General features: G+C 37.2%; 1 protein-coding gene across 1 annotated transcript in view; it reads right to left on the bottom strand.

Annotated features, from left to right (window-relative positions):
- Positions 1 to 16,377, bottom strand: part of LOC113227343 — a 98,881-nt gene extending 82,504 nt beyond the window's left edge. The window contains exons 1-9 of the mRNA XM_026460236.1: positions 16,267 to 16,377; positions 11,161 to 11,205; positions 10,122 to 10,240; positions 9,375 to 9,508; positions 7,725 to 7,866; positions 6,822 to 6,974; positions 5,534 to 5,747; positions 4,352 to 4,463; positions 321 to 491 (exon numbers count right to left, since the gene is read on the bottom strand). Coding sequence (XP_026316021.1) covers positions 321 to 491; positions 4,352 to 4,463; positions 5,534 to 5,747; positions 6,822 to 6,974; positions 7,725 to 7,866; positions 9,375 to 9,508; positions 10,122 to 10,240; positions 11,161 to 11,205; positions 16,267 to 16,327 — 1,151 coding nt within the window. The 5' untranslated portion in view covers positions 16,328 to 16,377. The remainder of the gene's footprint in view (positions 1 to 320; positions 492 to 4,351; positions 4,464 to 5,533; positions 5,748 to 6,821; positions 6,975 to 7,724; positions 7,867 to 9,374; positions 9,509 to 10,121; positions 10,241 to 11,160; positions 11,206 to 16,266) is intronic.
- Between the last annotated feature and the right edge of the window lie 5,972 nt (positions 16,378 to 22,349).

Below are 22,349 nucleotides of genomic sequence, written 5' to 3' on the forward strand. Positions count from 1 at the left end.
TGACTATTGAAAGTTTCCGCGTAAACAACAATATCGTAGTAATCACTTTGACTCGAATGATAAATATGCACTTAAAACGGTTGAAACCGATTAGTACGTGTAACTCGTATAAAATACTCGTATCATCATCATCATCATATCAGCCGGAAGATATCCACTGCTGAACATAGGCCTCTCCCAAAGATTGCCAGACGATGCATCATGACTCGTATGCACCATCTAAATATCCCTTTACTAAGATCTACCGTTTTATCTATTTTATTATTGGTCTTTGTTTTCCTAGTGGAAGACAGGCGTGATGGTAGGTGTGCTTTACTTACGTAGCTCCTTCACAGATAGTAGGTGCGCGAGTTAAGAGTTGCGCTAGCGCTGGGTAATGTAGCGGTCTTGCAGCGCGGACTAAACGACCCCAAAGTCCAACTGTGGATCCACTGTCCATGTTTTCGTCTACCGTTGTAGGTAGAGCGTCGTCGTCGGTGTTATGCTTTTCTCTTTAAAAAATAACAAAAATTACAGTACTATTTTCTGAAATTCAGCTTCGGAGTGTTAGAATCGAGTTGGCGCAGCACTAGCTTTTTTAATGATGCAAAGTGACTGGGATGAACAAGACTTGCGCGTGGTGATAAGCCACACGCAATTATTATATATTATTCATATTATATTTTATTATGAAATACTCCACAGGTATGATATTTTTATTGACACAAAGATTGAACAACACCATGAAAAATAAATAAAACAAATTTAATTTTTTGGTTAAACTTAGGCAAAGTTTGTTTTGTTTGCCATTTTGTTTGCCAACTTGCCATTTTATGCTTAGTCGGAGTCAAAGTTCGTTTTATAAATCTCAGCCTTAGAATCGCGTTGGTGCAGCACTAGCTCCACTCTGCATTCAAATTGTCCCCGTGAAAAATTAAGTACAGATTTTACAAAGATTTTATTTTAATTTTAAGTGTTATGAAGAAAATACGAAGAAAGTTAGTAGTATATTCCTTATTTAAAACCAAATTACAAAAGATTTTACTCTGAAAATTCCACTAATTACGAATTCAAAGTATTTGTTCAAAGTGACAATAATGTGATATAGGTGCAAGTGAAAACATAATTAATATTGACTTCCGCCGCTTAAAAGACTATTTAAAAAACCCAAATAAGCGAAGTAAGTTATTTAAGAGAAAATGAAAATATAATGTAATAAAACCACAATAGAAAATAGTTGTTGGGGATCCCGATAATCTCAAAGGAATTGTATCCGAGCCCAAAACTCTTAATAAAAAAAACTTGTCCCCGTACTTTTTTGCATTTTATGTTTGGCTTACGCCTTTAAAATGTCTTCTTCTAAGAGATTCTTGCAAAAATAAATACCTTGCTGCTGCCATCGCTGGCGTTCTCGACCAGTATTAACCGACAACATAAATCGAAACTGACACTGACCCAAGCCTAGTAAGAACTTGTGTTTTAGTTTTATGGGAGTCTATCGAGATTTACGGCAATAGACGTGTCAACTTTATCATTTTAATGTGGACAAACGTCTTATACTATTGTTTATTTATTTATTTCCAACTTACAGCTATCATTACAGGTTGTACCTAATGCGATAGTGTCGACGTCAAGCTTTACTTAATTTAGATAATAGCAAACTTAATAACTACTTAAAAATTATTATTATTATGGTAACACAAAACCCACAAAGCCGCTTTTACGAATTCGTTCAATGAACAACAGAATATATCCACGAAATTAGTGATAACATTTAGGTTATGCAACGTTCGGGTAAAGGGTGCTTCTTTTAACAAGTTCGTGCGCGCTCGCGGTAACGCGAACAGAGGAGTCTGTCGCCGCCGCCACACACATTGGTCCAGTGCACACAGCCCCACCAACTGCACACCAGTGTTGCAGTTGGTGGGGCTTAGATAGAGTGCTTAGATGAGAGTGGAGGTTAGATACCCAGCCACGCAACAGCATAAATACATACTTAGCCAAACTTAAGTCCCGCCTGACTTCCAATTTGCTGTAACCCACCATGCCAAGCACGAACAACGTAGGATACATTAATGGGTAGAATGGGTACACACCATATAGTTTAAGATACAGAAAACGTGTAAACTTGTTCTGTATTCCCTCCAACATCAATTTATACTTTATTTCGTGTGAGCTCCATATAAATGTATTGCATTCCAAGTGGCTTTTTACTATAGTGCGCGCGGAACTAGCTGGCCGCGCCTTAGGTAGGGACAGGGGTGAGGGGGCGGGTTGCTTGCTGCTCGCAACGCACATGAGATTAGACAGTGACGACCAATCTCGAGATATCGTGAACAATAATTGTTCAGTTATTGAAAAGAAAAAATTAAAGCCAATTGAACTTTTACAAGTTTATATTATACCTATCTAATTAATTGCAATGTACAGTCGGCAGCACATCAGGCCGCCACAAACTGTCAGATTTCCTCAATTGATTTTCAACTTAAAGTCCAGGGAATAGAGTATAAAATTGATTGGATAAATTTGACATTTATGTATTGATGGACTTGCTGTTGTCCGTACATTGCAATTAAAAGTAAAATAAACCAAAAACAAATTAAATGAAATTCTTCCGACATATTTGAATCATTTATGAAATTATTATTAATTAATTAGTGTAACTAACACGACTTTGTATTTATAGATATGAAATTACTCTGACATATTATCCTCTGAATCACTTGATTCTGAATTGTCTGAACTTGAGTCAGAATCATCTTGTAAGTTTATAATGAATTCGTCCATCACAGTATCATATCTCATATCATGATTCCAGTATTCTTGTTCGTTTTTTTGTACGTGGTCGTCGCATTTTTGCCATTGTTCGGCAGAAAATTCAGAAAATAGTCTTGTTAGTATTGTAATTTTCTCGTCCAATGTAGCATTAATGTGATCTCTGGCCAGGCAATTTTTTATATTTGCCCACACAAGCTCGATTGGGTTGAGATCTGGATGATATGGAGGTAGTCTTAGAACAGTATGACCTGCACCTTTCAGAAGTTCATCAATCGTGTATATTTTTTCTGATTGGGTCGTATTAATCAAGCCCAAGAGTTCAGCTTTGACCATCGTGGGAGAAAAGGGCACGTTATGATTTTGCAACCAATTCTGCATATTAATTTTCATACAGGACATAGTCGGTTTCTTCTCAACTTGCACACAGTGGTAAGCTGCATTGTCCATAACTATGACTGAGTTAGGTGGAAGTTTAGGTATTAACTTTCGATCAACACAGTTGTAAAAATTTGTAGAGTTCATGTCTCCATGATAGTCTCCTGTTTTTGAATCTGATTTAAAAATTAGCAGAGCATCGTCAACTAACCCGTTCCGACTACCAGCGTGAACTATTATTAAACGCCTTCCTTTGCCTATATCTGCATAAACACCAGGCTCCGACGAAGATTGCCAACATTTTTGGACATTATGACTTTGGTTAACGTAAGTTTCGTCCAAAAAGAATATATTTCGTTTGTCTTCTCTGAATTTTCTTATGGCCCTCAAATATTTCACTCGCCATTCAACAATGTTTGGTCTCTCTAATAAAAGGGATCTCTTCGATTTACATTTTTTGAATATCCCAGTTTGTGCAAAAGTTCTCTTAAATAAGTTAATCCGCAATCTAAAATATTATCCTCTTTTAACACAGCATTTAGTTTTCGTAGACTTGGATTTGTTTTCTGTACCGTATAAAACTGATTTATTTTTCTTCTTATCACTCCTAAATCAAAATCATCAACTTGTATTTTCTTTTTTATCTCTTTTGGCCTTCGTGGAGAACTAAATTTTGCTTCCCCTGTATTTTGCAAGGATGTTTTACTTTGAGCAATCACTCTCCTTACACTTCGTTCTGATATCCCGGTTGCTTCTGCCACTAATTTATGAATATTCGCATCAGTTTTATATTCTAAACTATTGACATCGGCTTTCCGTTTTTTAAAAAACGTATGCACTTTAAATATTATTTCCTTAGATTGTCTTTTTATCGGCGGACTCATCTTGACATTGCAATCTCTTGTGCGTTTTGTCTAAACTAGCCAGAACTGTCAACGTGTGTTGCCGCCGCGAAGTCCGGCGCCGAACTGAGTATTCTGAGTAATGACATCAAGTGCCCCCGCCTCCCCGTCCCACCGCTCACATACCTAAGGCGCGGCCAGCTAGTTCCGCGCGCACTATAGTGCTTCTTACAAAGCTCTCACTGCACCTAAATTTGTGAATCCATGAGACTGGCGTAATAAAATACCCAGGTTCCATTTCGTTACCTGTTAGGTTCCATTGTATTACATTTCGATTGAATTTTTAGTGTAATATTTTCACCAAAATCTCTACTTACGCGCAAAGCATCTTGAGTACGTCTCTAGCGGACTTGAGTTCTCCGGAGTCACCGCGAACAGAAGGGGTGTGATGATGTATGAGATTCGCCCGTCGGTTTATCATTGTCCACGCTGTAAAAGGCATTATATATATTATTTAGCAGCAGTAGAGCTCCTTGTGAAAGTTCGTCGAGAGAAATACTGCCATCTTACCATGGCACCCGCGATACAGGATTTCCCTAGTGCGGGGATATGAGTGTGTGCGTTATTAATATTATATTATTATTATCTATTTCTGCCGCCAAGCAGTAATGTTAGCATTACTGTGTTTCAGTTTCGAAGGTTAAGGGGTTGGTGAAATGACAGGCACATGGGCAGTGGTAGTGCCCCTCAGATCTTTGCGATTTAAAGCTCTGAGTGGCACTGCAACTGTTATGGACAGGCGTATAGCTTACCTTACCTTTACCTTGCCAGGCGCACGACTTGTTCGTCCCGACACTTAATATTATATAAAAAATAATAATTAAATAAGATTAATTTCCATTTTGAGCTGGTAACCCAGTAGTACAAAGGCTATGACGACATGGATCTTTGATATTAATTTCTGTGTTACGTACATTTATAAACATAATGATCAAACATGTTGAAGGAGTTTCACAATCTTTGGAACACATCTGAAATCTCTTTAGAGATTATATTGTTCATAATATTATTATTAACCATTTGTAAAAAAGGTAAGTGCTGTTAAGCTGTTACTTTCGAATAAATAAATAAGTAATGCAGTTCAAAGTCGGAAGTTACTTGATGATGCGCGCGTGCAGTGATAAAGCCGCCTTTTACCTTCGGCAATTTCCACTGAACCGGACGCGCATTTCTCGGATTTTTAACCGGTTGTTGTGCCTGCTCGAGGCAAGACGTCGCGCTCGCGTAACAATATGCCGAATGCTCCGCAAATACGTCTGTTTGCGTGTTGCACGTGTATTACGTAGTGCGATTTGTTCGCGTGCCGTTCGCGCGTCACATATATTAACGTGTATTTAACTGGACGCAAGCAGCACGCGTGCAGCGCGCGTACCGTGCGCGTGCAGCATGCGTGTAGCCCATTCGCTAGATCCACAATGACAGCGGACAAGCAAACTTGTGAGGTAGGTTTTATTTTTATAAAAAACTTATTTTGTATTAGTATTCTTTACTATACTTACTTTTAGGTTGCGAGTCGAGAATCTCCGAATCAGTTTTATTAGTTTCACTAATCAACTTCAAATTCTGTATAACGGTACTCAAGCCGCCTGAGTTTCGATTCGAAAAAGGTTCGAATAGATGGCGCTCACGGCAGTTAACAGATTTGTAAATATGGTGATCCACTGCGATGCGGCATTTGCTTTCCGATTTTAGTACCGGCCAGGTTTGGAATTTCTGGAGTAAATAAGGCACAAATTAATACTACAGGCTAATTTACAAGTGCCAAGCATTTAAGCACAATCTTATCCAGAGGTAAGTGATGATGTTGTCGAGGAGAGAGCATGTTAGCTTGGTCAAAGATATATTAGTGTGGGAACAAATTAACAAGTAAACAATTCCCTATACAAATGAAGTAAGAGTGGTTACACACAGCGGCTTTTAGCAGCGATGCAAACGCGCGTTCATGAAACACGCGATTGCATCGTTACACTTGGGGTTTACAGGCGATTGCATCGATGCAATCGCGCCACGCGTTTGTATCGGTGCAGTCGCGCGTTAGCATTGCTGCTTAAAATCGCGCGCGTATGTAAAAGTAGACGATTAGCGACTGCATCGCTGCTAAAACTGGCCGTGTGTAACTGCTCTTAAAAACTCATATGAAGTTTATTGACTATCACGCTGTTTTACTACCATTATATTCAATTCTTTTTGTGCAATTACTCTACTAGGTTCATTGACTTACAATTATATGGACGTCGGGTCCGCGCTAAAAAATGTACGCACTTGTAAGGCGCTAAAATCGTATACAGAGCGCGGAGTGTCGCGCTTTAGTCTTCATTTGTTCTACTGACAGCGCGATACTGCGATGACATTACAATTTAAATTTCGAATAGGTTGACTTGGGACATTTTTTTCGTGGTTTTTGTATTAGACCCGTCGTCCATTTATTTGTAAGTCAATGACTAGGTTGTTATAATTATTATTAATACAAAGATTTAAAACAAAGAAAAATTCATTCGATCCGGCTGGACTCGAACCTGCACCTATACCGTGGCTAATGCTCTCCCAACGGCGCTACGGAACGAACTAGGAGACCTTATGAATTTTTCTGTGCTGGTTGCAGATATTACTTTTTGTTTTTTTACGACTTTTTTCTTCACTCAGCCAGGTACCTTAAAACGCTCATGCTGATTGGTGATACGTCAACAGTATAAGGGTTAGATCCGAGTGCAAGTCTTGTCCTACGAGTGAAAAGGGGATGATGTAATCGGTATTTATAATTATGTAATTAGAATTTGTTATACTCACGCTTTGGAAATCATATCGCACAGTCTGCAAAATAGACATGTACTTGTAGCGGTTTGTGCAAAGCGACAGGTCTCTGCTCTTCATCAGGATCAGGCTCGTATTTTCCTGACCTCTCACTGTGTAGTCCACTTTACACGAGCCGTGAATGTCTTGCTGAAAGGGACACATAAGACAATGAATTATATTATGTCTCTAATACATACATTAAGAAAGTTCATATTAAGATTATAAAGTCTCCTGTAGCAGCTACCTTACAATTAGAAACGCAGCATTGTTTTGCTGCATAGACAGGGCTAGTTTTACATACAGACTAGAGCTGTATCGAACGTGTTCGATCGAATTAAAATGAATTCTAAGAGCACCTGTTCGCGATGACCTGTGTCGCAGGCTTAGAAATTCGTTGTTGTTGTTGTTCAACCCAGCGCGGGTCATACCCGCAAAATGGGATTTTATTTTTATAATTTTTGACATTTTTCAACAATTCACATCACCCTCAGCCAGTGTAACTAACAATATTATTGTTGTTCGTTCTCATGTGAAGTCCCCACGCCCCGGTTCGCAATCGCGTTCGAGCATTCGTGAGCGACTAGTCAATCGCTAAAGCATCTACCATATGATCGAAACCCAATCACATTACGGATGGATCATGATCGACGCGGGTCATCAGGACCTGTGTCGACTAATCAATTCAGTAGAGCTAGCACGATAAAGCGCGAGATCTCTGTGCGAAAATAGTTGCATGTAGCACTTTATGTCGCTCTCGTCGCGCCCTGTCGTGCTATCACTACTGATGATACAAATACAAACAAAAAAATTCTATCACGAAGAGATGAAACAATTGCTCACGTTTTTCACAACGCAGGGATTAACTCAAACTAAACAATTTATTCTAATTAAACTCACCTCAATCCCTTTGAAGTTGATGTCGAACCTCTTCATGCTGTTCTGAAAGAGAGCCAGAATGGCTCGCTTAAAGTTGAGCACCCAGTCTTCCTCCAGCTCGTTGGGACACACTTCCGATATAATTCCATCGTGAAATGCGAACCTGAGATGGAAGATAACACATACAATGTTTTTCGGATCTACATTGCATATATTTATCTTTTCAAATAAAGAAATGTTTCGGGCTCTTTACTGGACCCATGGTGTCACGGTTGAATGATTAAGAGCCGAAAAAATAGTTTTATTTGTAATAAGAACTCGATACATACTATATTTTTTGTTTTTGCATGTATGTTACGCGATAACTCCGGAATTTGTCACCTGATTTTGATGATCTTTTTTGTTGGAAAAAGGCTACCTCAGTTGGTCCCATTTACAATTAGAAAAAAAAAATATTCCGGTAACTGATTTCAATAGAGCTTGGCAAATAGATGTAATTCCACGAACTTCTCAGGTCGGTTTTTTTAGTACTCTGTACTGTGATTATTTTTATGATACCAAGGTCTCACATATGAGTACATATAAAATTCTGAACATTGTTATTGGAGCTGTGGTTTTACAAGGGGTTCATTTATACAGCCTAAATTAGGAAGTAGTCTTATTTGGTCTGCTCATGGTCATTAATTTCACTATAGCCTCTGTACGAGATATCCTCAGAGGATGCTGCTCGACTCTCGGCCGAGGCATCAGTAATTTTCAAGCAAAGTTATTTTGCACTATTTCACCTCCACTGGGTTCGCGGATTAGCAAATTAATTAATTTCCATTTTTATTAGCATGGACTTGCGCAAAGTAACCCCTGTGTCTATTAATCGTTTATAGTCACCTTTATTTAGCAATATTCCAGTACAGGTTAGAGCTTTTTTGTTTGGTATATCAGGTAATTCAAGTAATGTGTTTTGTTTTAAGTTTCACAACAAACACAGAAATATGCAATAAAATCGGAATGAGTACTGTGAATTAGATAATGTCTCTTTTGCAGTGATACCAGATAATGGTAGACAGTTAATCTATTGAAATACTGAGAAAGCTTACATTAGATCAAAAAATGTCTTAAAAGACATCCTAATCTGATTGTTGGTCGATGTATTGAGAGATATCCCAGAAAGAAAAGGGCAAATATTATGTATATTGTTTTGTTGAAATCGCTTTGTTCTCCGTAAATTTGTACATAACAATAATATTAAGTTGTAAACATTGTTCACGTATTAATGTATAAATTCGTACATATATGTGTTACAAACAATTTGTGTTATCTAATTTGTGATGTCTCTTTTGTTCTAGCAATCAATTTGTGCAAAAATATTTTCAATAGTCCTTCTGAGTCACAGAACAAACACTCCCTCCATGATGTTTATGAAACTAGAAGAAAACTAGCATGGAACGGATGCTGGCAGAATTGAGACAATTAATCTCACAAGCCATTCATTATTTAAAAAAAATCGTAATCAGCTATTAAGTGTGAGAAACTGTAAATGTTATTGCCTATGCACAATCTGCTCAGGTCAATAGAACAAATCCATTAGACATGTGACCAAGCAATATCTGAAATGATTCATCAAAAGAGAAATAAGTTTCTTCTTTAATCTAGTGTAACTATTACAAATCTTACCTAAGATCGAAAAGGGATACAGCATGTATGAACTTTTCAGCTCTCTCAACAGCATAGTTCTCATCCTGGTCAATGAGTTTTACATCTTTCAGCTGCAGTAATCCTTCGCAGGGAGTTACGAACTGCATTGACACCTGAAAGTAATAATTAGCAATGTAAAATTAATTTAGGGAATTAATTAAGCAAATTCAAGAGGAGATTCCAGGAGTATGTAATATAACCGTCACGAAGTCCAGTTTCGGAAACCAGCTCATTGTAAACAGACACATAATTAGGTCAAAGACTGGGGAATGTTTACTTACCACAGAACATAGGCAAGGTTCACGTTCCCCATTCAAGTGGGACACTAAACTTTGTCTTACGATAATGGGGTTGTGTTGACTTTACTATTTCAACATTGCAAAAGTTTTATGAGCTTGAACATTAACAACAATATGGCGCAGTTTCCATAAAAATTTAACTGCATGTGTGAATTTTAAAACAAACAGTAAAGTTATTGGTGTCAGGTTAAAATTATATGTAAGACTGTACTCACATACAATCTTTATGGCTGATATTGGAGCACCATGCTTTGGCTGTCTGCCCAACAAGAAATGTTAATAAAATTGTATTCTCAATTTTGTTCTATATGTGAAGCTTGTTTCAGCAGATACAGGGTTCGAATCTCATAAGCAAAGTATATGCTCACAGAATATATTTGCATCCCATTCAAAAGTTTTTGATAATATTTGATTATTAAAAACTTACTTGAGCGCTAATATCCAATGTAGATCTGTTATTGCTTGATCCATTGAAGTAAGTCTCGATATTGACTTTGTAGTCATAGTTGTAGATGACATCTGGCAGATATTTGAACTTTTCCGTAGCTGTAATATATAAAATTTAAATGGGTGTATAGTTTCTATTAGATACCTGGCTAATAACAGCATAGGACAGAAGAGAGTGGCAAATAGGTCATGGTAATATGTAACTGGACGACCAAAGGTTCCTGGTCAGGCAAGAGAGGTTCATTCTGACTGTTGTTTTGCAGTTGAGGAGTCAGAATGCAGCTTGTGTGTCTACAGACTAAAATAGTCCATAACAATGAATACTCGCAATGCTCAATACCTGTTTTTTTCTAAAATATATTAATAAAGAAAATATAAAACATGGCCAAAACTCAGTGCTTTACCTACCACTTTGATGGATAATAGTCTATGCAGAGTGTATGGAAGAGGAGAAAGGAGCCATATATTGTCTACTACTCTGCTCTAAACAGGTGTTAGGCTCAAGGCACTATATCGACCCCTCCTACGTAAAGTATTGTATGTTGAAATTGCTAAGTTTACAGAGGAGCGTTTAAAAAGTTTTGAATTCACTGAAATGTGCATAAAATATGTCCAATTCATATCCAAGAGGGCGACTCTCAGAACAAAGGCAGACTGTATTCTTTCGCACCAAGGGCTGCAGCTTGCCTGAGCTGGCTCAATGTTAAGAGGTTCAATGTTTTGAACATTTAATGAAACTTATCCGGCTCCTGAGTCTCTGTTACACTGTGATTATGCATAGAGTGATTTTGATGAGCCATTTTGGCTCTTTTGCAAGAATCCACTACAGTTCTGCGGTTGTCTGGCAGAGCTATGCCAGCCTGACATGCCAATCCTACTAGTGTCGACCAGTAACGATCTTTGAAAGTTGTATCCACGGAATGGTTATACCCACTAAGATTGCATGGTAGAATGGCTCCGATTTCGAAATGATAGTTTTAAATAACCAGCACTGATAGTAAAAATAACAGTTTACTTACGTGTGCAAGACGGTGGTCCGCAAATGTAGGGGTCTTTCAGTGAATCTGTGAATTTAATTTTAATTTATTATTAATTACTAGTAAAAACAGTTTAGAAATAGTTTTTTTTTCTAACCTAGCCACGAAAGAAAACTAAGATTATGCCGATATTTTTACTCTTCTTTTTATTTATTGGCGGTGTCTTTATAACATTTTGCCAGTATCAAGTGTTCCGCTAAGTAAATTTTCTCGGTTTGAGTGGGATCAGCTATTCAATAAGTTTTGTGGAGGTACGTACTTTGTTAGAGAGAACAAGCTCAAGAAGTGAATTTTGGTGAAGGCTTACAATTACAATAACAGGAGTTGATGTACAACGACAATATAACCACTTTGAAGCAATTTCAAATGCCGATATTTTGAAGCTGGCGGTCCAATGACCGCCAGCCGGCAGATTCAATAATCTGCCGGTATATTTGTAAACAAATTTGACATTTATTTGACGTTTGTACGTTTGGCTATACGCTGTGCAAAGAAATGTTAAAGTAATAGATTATTGAGAATTTTTAAGTATGTCAATTTATTGGTTATTCTTTTTGTTTAGCTCAAATACTAATCCACCCATTTAGAATAAGAAGAATATTGTTCAGCGAAGAAATTAACTGTGAGGTATGTAGATGTAGAGCAGGTGCTCTATTACTATATACACTCATATGTATTTTTTATTTTTGTAACTGCGAAATATGATTCCTGGGCAAAGTTCATTTAGGTTTGAAATTATGTCATGATTGATAGTGAAGTAAATAGTATGATTTGTAATCATGAAATTGGCGTTTGTAAAATTACATAAAATTTATTAAAAGTTACTTTTGTTTCATCGGAAAAGTCAACACTTCCCACGTTTTCTTTTGAATTTTATTTTGAGACTTACGAGTATTGCTACTAAACGTACAAACGTCTTTAGAACTTAAAGGATTCGAATGTTCGACCGCTTAATTGAAAACCAACAGTTTTCCCACAATGCTTTAAAATATCTGATGATAACTAATAAAATCTTGATGGTCCTTATTGTACCCTTATCTCAGAAGGGTCAGGGTTCTAAAATAAGTTACTCGATACATCAGTTACGCAACGTCGCTATTCAAATTCGACCCTTTTGTATATAAACAACGCGTGACAAAGCAATGATTAAAAAGGAAGAGAACGTTATCAATTCTGGGATTCCACGAAATAATTAGGTATCTACTATTGAAATTTGAAATATGTAAACACAATGTCTGTACGTGCCTATATCAACACACGTATGCTCAACTGCTGGGTTCGGGTACAACAGGATATTATTGATATCAAGTGCCGGAACGAACAAGTCGTGTGCCTGGTGGCAAACGACACGTCTACCCATGCCACTTACAATGCCATTTAGAGTTTTAAGTTGCAAAGACCCAAGGGACATTGGGACACAGATAGTGGTGTTCATTAAAAAAATATCGTTTTTTTTGTGATATATCGAAATGATGTATCCATATTTTGCGATATATCGGTACAATACATCGATATTTTCGATATGTCGTAAATAATTTTAAAAGATAAAAGCAAAGAAATTTTACTAAGAGTAAATAAGTAAAACCATCAGTTTTGACACAATAATCAAATGTATTTCTTATTCTTATATTCTCATTGGCTAGCTGCACACATACAATATTATTGACAATCCAAGTTTCTGTATGTTCCCAACACAACAATATCGTTCGCAATATTATTATTGTCTATATTATTGTGCGTGTGTGCGGCCAGTCAATGAGAATATAACCACTAGTAGTGGTCCACTACATTACACTAACGGACAACCAGCGAATTAGCGTTCGAAGTGCGTTTCGTTTCTGCAAGTACAATGTTGAATTGTGTACGATTTTTCATGTATCCGATAAAATATATCGATAGTACTAATCTATACCGAATAATACTATAATATCGGATTGATTCGATATATCGATGGCACATATCGGTATTTTTTTGAATATCTTATATCGAGCACTCCCAGACACAGATGGTGTACCCGTTACTCTAACACATAAAGCTGACAAGTTCCATGTGCCTTGTAATTGTAACTTTGGTAGCATACCTTGTAAAAGAGTTCGTCTTGCCTTTTCCTGACGCCAAACAATAATGTTACAGCGTTCTGGCCCTGTACTTTCGTTCTCACACCCGCCCGAAACAATTAATGTCAAATAAGTAAAACTCGACCAACTTAAATACGCATGATGCGAATGAAGCTTCATACTCTTCATGATGCGAATGAATATAGTAATTCTCGAGCACATTAAAAAGACAATGACGTCTGAAGGAGCACGAGAGTAGACCCCCTGGTTTTGAAGGTTAAGGCTGCTGGTGAAATTACAGGCACATGGGACTTGTCAATTTAAGTATATCTCAGAGTGATGGGCGCAGTGGTAATGCCGCTCTGCAACTTTGTTTTTGATTGCCTCTCCCAATCGGAAACTGTGTCTTCAGAGTCTAGGAGCATAAGGCCGAACTCACACTGGCGCAGAGTCGAAGCGTCGCGACGCGTCGTGATTTTGGCGTATAGTAGATTCATCTTTATTTTCCCATTATTAAGGTACATAAAAATTTGTGTTATGCGAACATGGAAACGGGCGTCGACGCTTAGTTGCAATCGAGCGGCTTCGTCAGACGCCGACCACATTGTGATCCGGGCGCACTAATGCGAGCGTAGTCGCGCGTCTCCAAGTGTTGTAGTTGAAAAACAGGACGCGACGCGACGCTTCGACTCTGCGCCAGTGTGAGTTGAGCCTAATTGCGATTCACAACTAATTGTTATATTTCAAGTAAATATTTGGCTCAAAGTAACTATATGACTTAAAAGCAGACAAGAATGAGAGCGACAATAATGATATTTGGATACATTTTTAATTGTCGAGTGCGTAAAATATGCTGGACCGTTATGAAAGTGCATGGATTTTAACGTTCCCATTTTGTAATTGATGTACAATAAAGTTTATACAACTATTACTTAATACTTATTTAGATAGATTGCTTTACATGAATGAGAACGATTTGGTCACTAGCGTTGAAATCGGTATTTAAGTCGATTTTTTGCTAAAACACTACACTCCAATCCGAAAGGAGCCCCTTTTCACGTGTGTGAAGGTGATGCGGTATGAACTTTTGTTATTAGCAGGCTTTTAGTTGAATTGACACTAATGACAAGAAAAATTGAAACACATTTTGTACTCCCAAGAAAACATGTTTGTTTATAATAAATTGGAAAGTTACTGTATGTATTCGACGTAGAGTTTATCCTCGACGGAAAATATTGCGATTTCCTCGAGCGTTCAATTTTTTTTCTTCTTTTCTTAAAATTAGGGCGACGTGGAACCGGCCCCCATGAATGAGAAATTGCCCACTTTTTTAATTTTAATTTATTAATGTGATGTAGTAAAGTAGTCTTTTTATGTGTAACACAGACTAAGTAAGCATGCAATCATATTAAATAAATAATGCTTAGCATTCATGTAATAACATAAAAGTTATTGAAAGGGACACATTTTTGGAGGTTATCTGAAAACGACCCAATTGGCCAATCGGAAACTTTGACATTTGTAATAGTTGCTTTAACTCACAAATTAGAAATATATAGCATGCAGAAAAAAGAATAGAAAGTTCCGGTTCTCAAGGGTAAAGGAGCTAGTGAAAAAATATTTTTTTTATGACACCAAGTGACGACACGAACAGGCCGTGCGCCAGGTGTTAAGCGACACGCCTGTCTATAGCAGTTGCAGTGCCACTCAGAACTTTAAATTGCAAAGATCAGCGTCCTCATTTTGATACAAATCGGAATCGACCCGATCACCCGATCGCGAAATCAGACGGGTTTCTGAGCGAGAAGATGAACCTGATATTTGTGACTTAAATCAACTATTGTTCCGATTAGAAATGTCAAAGGTTTTCGATCGGCCAGTTGTGAATCACAATTGTGCGCCTCGACTCGGAAAAGACGCAGTTTCCGGTCGGGAGAGGCAATCAAAATCAAGCTGCTGCTTAGCGGCAGAAATAGGTACGGTTTATGGGACGTACTAGCAAACAAACCAACGTTTTGGTCTCTTTATAGGTCCCATGGTCACGACAAAGTCAGAAAAGATTTTTATTTGAAAAACAAATATACCAGAAAAAATAAACAAAGACCTAAGGAGCATCGCCGCTGCGCCCGTCACATAAAGTTGACAAGTACCATGTGCCTGTAGTTTCACCAACACCCTTCAGAACCGGAACGCAGTAATGCTTACATGACTACTTTGGCAGTAGAAAGTAAGGTGTCAGTCGATATTTCGACACACGGACTCTTTCACAAACTCTACTGCTACTAAATATAATGGACACGAGTGAAGTTGTTTAGTTTTGCTTCATGTGGTACCTATTATAGAACCGTCATACAGGAAAAATTTGTTGTCAAGGAAGTTTACTTTCACAAATATTTAGTAGCAGTATAGCTCCTTGTGAAAGAGTTCGTCCAGGGAAGTACTGCCACCTTACCGGTTTCTGCCGCCAAGCAGTAATGTGAACATTACTGCGTTTTGGTTTCGAAGGGTAAGGGTGTTGGTGAAATGACAGGCACATGGAACTTGTCAACTTATGTCTCAGGGCGTCGGGTGCAGTGGCAGTGCCTCTCAGATCTTTGTGATTTAAATATCTGAGTGACACTGCAACTGTTAGGGACAGGCGTGACGCTTACCACCAGACACACGACTTGTTCGTAACGTCACTTAGTATTATTAAAATATATTTTTTTTTTCGCCTCTAATCGTTACTTTATGAAACATGAAATAAGTTATTTCAAATATTTTTTTTAGGAAATGATTAACTTTTCTGAAATATATTGAAAAATATTATTCATTCTTTGAAAAGTATTGGATGGAAACACTGTACCAATTTTACGCATTTTGTTTTTTGAATCTATGTTTTGATTAATCGCCTGATTATTTGTATAAATTACGCCACATATTTCAATTTGCATCAGCTAAACAATCTGTTGTGACAATACACAAATGGTTCCTGTTTTGCTTCGCGCCTGTTTAAAATTAGTATGCGGGTCCAACAAGCCAAAATACATACTTCCTGATCCGTAAACAGCTCCGGTGAAACACAAACACAAAATGATCACACACCAAATCATTTTAAAAATATAGTAAAAAACAATCCATGACCGAACAACTCGTCTATTCGCGCACCAAAGTTCAAATGACAAAAACTCGAAGTATTTATCAGGGGGTCATATACTGGGGGTTAGAGTAAACAATATTATCACTTAATTATCTACTTAACAGAACAAAGAGTAGCTCTTTAGAGTAGGGCATAATTACGATTTTGTAATGAATATTGTAAGCCGATACGTAAACAACGTTAGGATACTGTTCAACGTGGATCATGTGGTTTGTAGGTATGATGGGCACAAATCAGGGTCTTACTTTGCACTGTAAAGCGCCCCGATTTCAAGTATCCAAGTACGAATGGTCCGGTCCATTAAGATACTCTATTAGATGCTGTTCTAAACTTTAATCTTAGGCGTAAATAAAAAAATCATTAGATTTATATAATATGTAGAATTTACATGATGTATTTCGTACCCTTGGTATAATAAAGCAACACATTCATGCGTCAAAAGTGCTTTTATCATCTTACTTAAGACATTTATTTTCTAACTTAGTTAAAGGTATTGAACGGGAAATGTTTTGCATTGCAACATTTGCTTTGTACATTTTAAATTGGCTTAATTTCTTCTAGCATTACCAGGCGTCCGGATAAAGCCGGAATTTGTTAGGCTTTTTGGATGCGTGTCCGACCGAAGTAGACGGCGTCCGGCTTGTCTGGCTTTTTATATTTGACTAACGTGTCTAACGTGGTCGTTTGAGCGAACAGAACATCTCAACGCAATAATAGATGATTAATCACAAAGAAGACTTACTTCATTAGAATTTAAGAAGATTATTTGATAAAAGATCAATAAAGCGTCGTTTTTACATTTCTAAAATTGTCGTATTAAAACTACGACATAAAATCCTTAAAAATGTAGGGTGCTTGACCTTTTTGCCTAAATGTCCGGCTAAATTGGCTGGTCCTCGGCTAAATGCCTAAATCGGTAGACCACAGGAGGGACGAAGTGTAGAAAGACCTCCGCACCTTGCATGCAGAGAACTGGGAGGAGATCGTACAAGACATCAACGCTGGCACCAACTCGTGTCGGAGGTAAGATACACTTCGGGGCGCTGCAGAGCCAGTAGAGTAAGTAAGCTAGTAAATTGGCTGGTTTGTCCGGCTATTCGGTTTTAAGACCAACCTTACCTTCTTTAAACATTCTCTCTTCATCATATTGACTCGTGATAACATCCCTGCCAAAAGTGCTTTTAGCGATAGGAACTGGTGAGAATGAGAGTAAATATGTCACAACAAGTCTTGAACCCCGCGTCACGTTGGTAACCCTGAATCCGTCTCTGGGGGACCTGTCGATGACGCGGCGGGAAGTCAGCGGAAATCGCTGTGGGTCGAATTACGTCCCAACATCTGCCATTGCTGCCGATGCAACTGATTTGGACATAACAAGCTTCATTAATATGATATCTGCCATAGCTGGGTTCTTGTTGATGTTTAAAACTATAGTGAAACAAAGACTTTACACTAAAGGTTATTTATAGAGTCTCTGTGTACGTGGACGACAAACATTCATGGTAGTCACACGTTTAGGTCTTGCATATATGGTATTTTAAATAAATATAGTAAATGATAAATATATACATATGTTTATTTCAAAAAGGCAACCCCTAGAGTTTCACTCCACATCACCGTCTTTCGAATTATGAATAATGAAATAGTAGTTTGATCTATGTTACTGTGTGCTTTTTGCTTACCAAATGAAATAAATTCTTTGACTTTGAGTTTATAAGTAAGTATCATTTGTTTATCCAAATAATAATTGACACGTGACTGAATTGAATTAATATGGCCTCAACGATATCTATCTATATCTAGTAGATTGAAGTGTTGTATGGCACGATGTCCTTTATTTGTTCCACATTAAAAATATACGATGTCATACAAACTTTAAAAAAAGTTTGAATTATGATAACCACGTAAAAAAAACGGAATAATAATAACAATATTCATATTATTGACCACATACCTGTACCAAAACGTTTAATTTGAATAAAAAAATTACTTCCGTAGTCATAATATGTTTAGTTTGTTCTTAGTCCTTCGGGACAGGCCTTAGACTATCTAAGGCATCTAATTGGCCATATACTGCCAAATCTTAGGTTGTAATTTTTATGCAATAGTTTAATTTTCTGACATTTTTTCGCGGGAAATAGCTAGGTACTTTACGGTGGCCATTTTGAAACCCCAAAGTCACTTGAATAGTCTTTTGATTTCGATTAAAAAAAAATTCGAATCTTTTTAGCATTCCTCTAAATATGTCATGAGTGGATAACATTAAGCCAATTTGTAAATAAATATTGTACGAACAAGACTTTGGACAATGAAACGTAAAAGCTTACATAAACGTTATTGAATTGAAGAGGTCTCAAAAACGGATCAGTCTCAATTATAGGCTTTACAGATTTTAAGATATTGTAGAAGAAAAATGAATGAATTCTGGGGTCAAAAGGTCGCAACAAATGACGCGGAATGAAGATTGCTCATGTCCATTATGATGAATTTTAAAGATAAGGGTGTTGACGAACTTTGTTATCGTTTGAACCTAAACGACTTTAAGTTTAAATCGTGCTCTAAAATATTTGACCTTGTTCGATAAATAAAGGATAACTTTAAACGTCTAACAGCGTGATGGGGAGGTACCTAAAATGAATAAAATTAACTTTATTTTATATATTTAATCAAGATTCTGGAGTTTCCTAAATATTGGTCAGCGTATTGTAGAATAGGTACTAGTCTGAACCAATAGACTCCGTTTCTTATTGTGTATTCCTTGTGATAAAATATTCACAAAAAAGCCCTGTCTATTATTAAAGTCAATGCCTACATGTCATCATGTTACAGATTATATCGAATTTTCCAACAGAATAAGCGAGTTCAAAGAGCGAAATCAAATGTCGAGCACTAGAAAATCACATTGTGAATTAGCGACAAAATGCGAGAAGAGAAACAGTATAATAACGGTAACAAAGTTAACAACAGCGGCTCGCTAATGTTTATATCGTTGCGCTACGGTTTATTTTCAACTGGAACTAAAGTAAAGGAGATTGCGTATCAGAAACTTAATTGGCCTGTTCCGACGGGGACCCAGATGCTCGAGCTTTGTCAATAAATGGAATTGTGACTCACTACTCACAATCGGAAGAGTAGTTCATTCAAACAGCACGATGTTTAATACGTTCCTATTGTTTCCCGGACGTTGAATTGATTCATTACCTATGGGATTTCGAATTATTCACATCGAGGACGGCCTTTGTTACATTTCAAGAGAATATCGCGTCATAATTCAAAGCGTTTTCAAAACGTTTCTAATTTCATACATTCATTTGTTACATACAATTTTTGCCCATTGTACGAAATCAAAATCTATTATTGGACTTTTTTTAATAATTTTGTTCACATCACCATCTAAAATCTCTAAAGAGGTGCCTTCGAAAAAGATATTGGCAAATTAATTTGATGATTAGGTTCAATATAATTTTATCAGGCGTTTCTTTCCTTAGTTGACAATTTCACTGTAAAATAGAATAAATTATGAAGTTATGCGACTAACAGATTTGGTAGCCTTGGAGGTTAGATATAATCAGCTTAGATACTGTAAAACATCATATTATAATTATTATTGATGTAAAGATCGAACACTTAGAAAAAAATCCTTCGATCGGATGTCTTCTAGCAAACCTTGCCAGACCCTATGCCAACCTACCTCACGAATTTTTCTATGTGCTTGTTGTCGGTTCTTTGTATTGTGGTTTTCAACGACTTTTTAGCCGTAGCGCCATCTATGAGAAATCTATGACAGTATTTCGTCACTCGATTGGTTTTTAGTATTAATAATTATAACAAACTAGTGGAGTAATTTCACAAAAAATAGTTGAATATCAATTCAATACAAATTTAGTCATATTATATTGTTTAGTTTACTTATTACACAATTTTCAAACACACGTTTACCAACACCTACATACATAATAGCTCACGTAAACACCTTACCTATTACTTATAGTACCTAGTTAAACTAGGTGTGTGTTCATAGCGTTTTAGCAAACGTTTTAGCTAGCTCGTTACGTTTATTTACTGTTACGACCGTGGGCAAGCTTTACTGTACATTAATTACTGTAGAAGTTGTTAATTAACTAATATGCTTTATTATCGTTGGCAAAAATAGGTTGAGACACATCTACACAATACAAATAGTCGTAATTTAAGAGCTGACATTATTTTGGGCATGTTTAATATACGTTATAAATCAAACAACGTTTACTATAGGGGACGTAAATAAAAATCAGTTTCTCCATGGTACATGTACCTACACATGATCCGAAAGTGCGACGCAGCTATTTAATTTGTCACAATCAAGGGACGGGACGAACATCGTGTGCCAGATGGTAAGATACACGCCTGTCCATGACAGTTGCAGTGCCACTCAGAGCTTTAAATCGCAAAGATCTGAGGCGCACTGCCACTGCGCCCGTCACCCTGAGACATAAGTTGAGTTGAAGTCTGTGAGACTGTAATTTCACCAGCACCAAAACCGGAACACAGGAATGCTGACATTATTGCTTGGCGGCAGAAATAGATAAGGTGGCAGTACTTCCCTGGACGAACTCTTACACAAAGAGCTCTACTGTGACTAAAAAAATTTATGCAATTGTTATAGAATGAAGGTTCTTAAAGGCGAAAAAATTAGATACGAGATTTTAAGACATCATTACGTAATTATTGCATACAATACTTTTTCTACAAGTAAATGAAGTAATGAAACAGAAGAAGTATTTAATGTATGATTTGCTAACAATCCATGAGAAGAAACACAATTTAAAAAAATAAAATTTTAACCCATTTATTAGGGTAGGTAAAGTTGCAACCATACAGGCTCTTCATATAATTTAGACGAAAGTCAAACAAATGCTACAAAACAAAAAATCAAAGAGATAGCATAGGACTGCCCAAGTACCGCACATATTTTAACTAATCATTTTTTCTTTAATAAAGGTTTATGACCCGCTTGCAAGACTTTTAGGCCGTTTTAAATAGTCAGCGTGCTGAATCGGAATCGACCCGATCGGGTAGTCTCGAAATCAGATGGGTTTCTGAGCGAGAAGATGAACCTGATTCCTACTATATCTTTATAGTCTATTGTTCCGATTAGAAATGTCAAAAGTTTCCGATCGGCCAGTTGTGAATCGCAAAGCGCCTCGACTTGGAAAAGACGCAGTTTCCGATCGGGAGAAGCAATCAAAATCAAGCTGCAGGAGGCAATATTTTTCTTTTTTTATAAATCGTCGTATCGAACAAGTCTTGTGCCTGGGGATAAGCGTCACGCCTGTTCCTAATAGTTGCAATATCACTTAGAACTTTAAATCACAAAGATCTGAGAGGCACTGCCACTGCGCCCGACGCCCTGAGACATAAGTTGACAAGTCCCACGTACCTGTAATTTCACCAGCACCCTTACTCGAAACCTACCGCTTGGCGGTAGAAATAGGTAAGGTGGCAGTACTTTCCTGGACGAACTCTTTCACAAGGAGCTCTACTGCTACTAAATCGTATAGCATTTCAGTAGCGTCCTAGTTGATATCCCAATTAATAAAAAATGCGACGTTCTTTTTTTGAAACTCATTATAGTTCCATGTACAGAACTTGAAACTTTTCAGCTCAATGGCGAGTATCACAGACAATAGAATTTTGATTCGGAACTAAAAAGGGCACCTTTAATGTTTATGAAATTATAGTCGACAGATATAGTACAGAAGAAGAAAAAAGTTGTTACGTTTACGTTTCATGTATATTTCACTCCCATAGAACGATGGCAGTTAGTAAATTAGGACCGTGTATAAACTCTTTCTTTGTAGAATTCTAAATGAGTACGAACAACGGCACGTCTCAATTTACATTTAAGATTTTAATTCGTCTTTGTGCTACTTACGATCTAGAGTATAATGCCCAGTCGTTGTTGCCGCATTTGACTATATATACATATTGTAATG

The sequence above is a fragment of the Hyposmocoma kahamanoa genome, unplaced genomic scaffold (genome assembly GCF_003589595.1).
Source record: "Hyposmocoma kahamanoa isolate Upper Pololo Valley unplaced genomic scaffold, ASM358959v1 210, whole genome shotgun sequence".
Taxonomy (NCBI): domain Eukaryota; kingdom Metazoa; phylum Arthropoda; class Insecta; order Lepidoptera; family Cosmopterigidae; genus Hyposmocoma; species Hyposmocoma kahamanoa.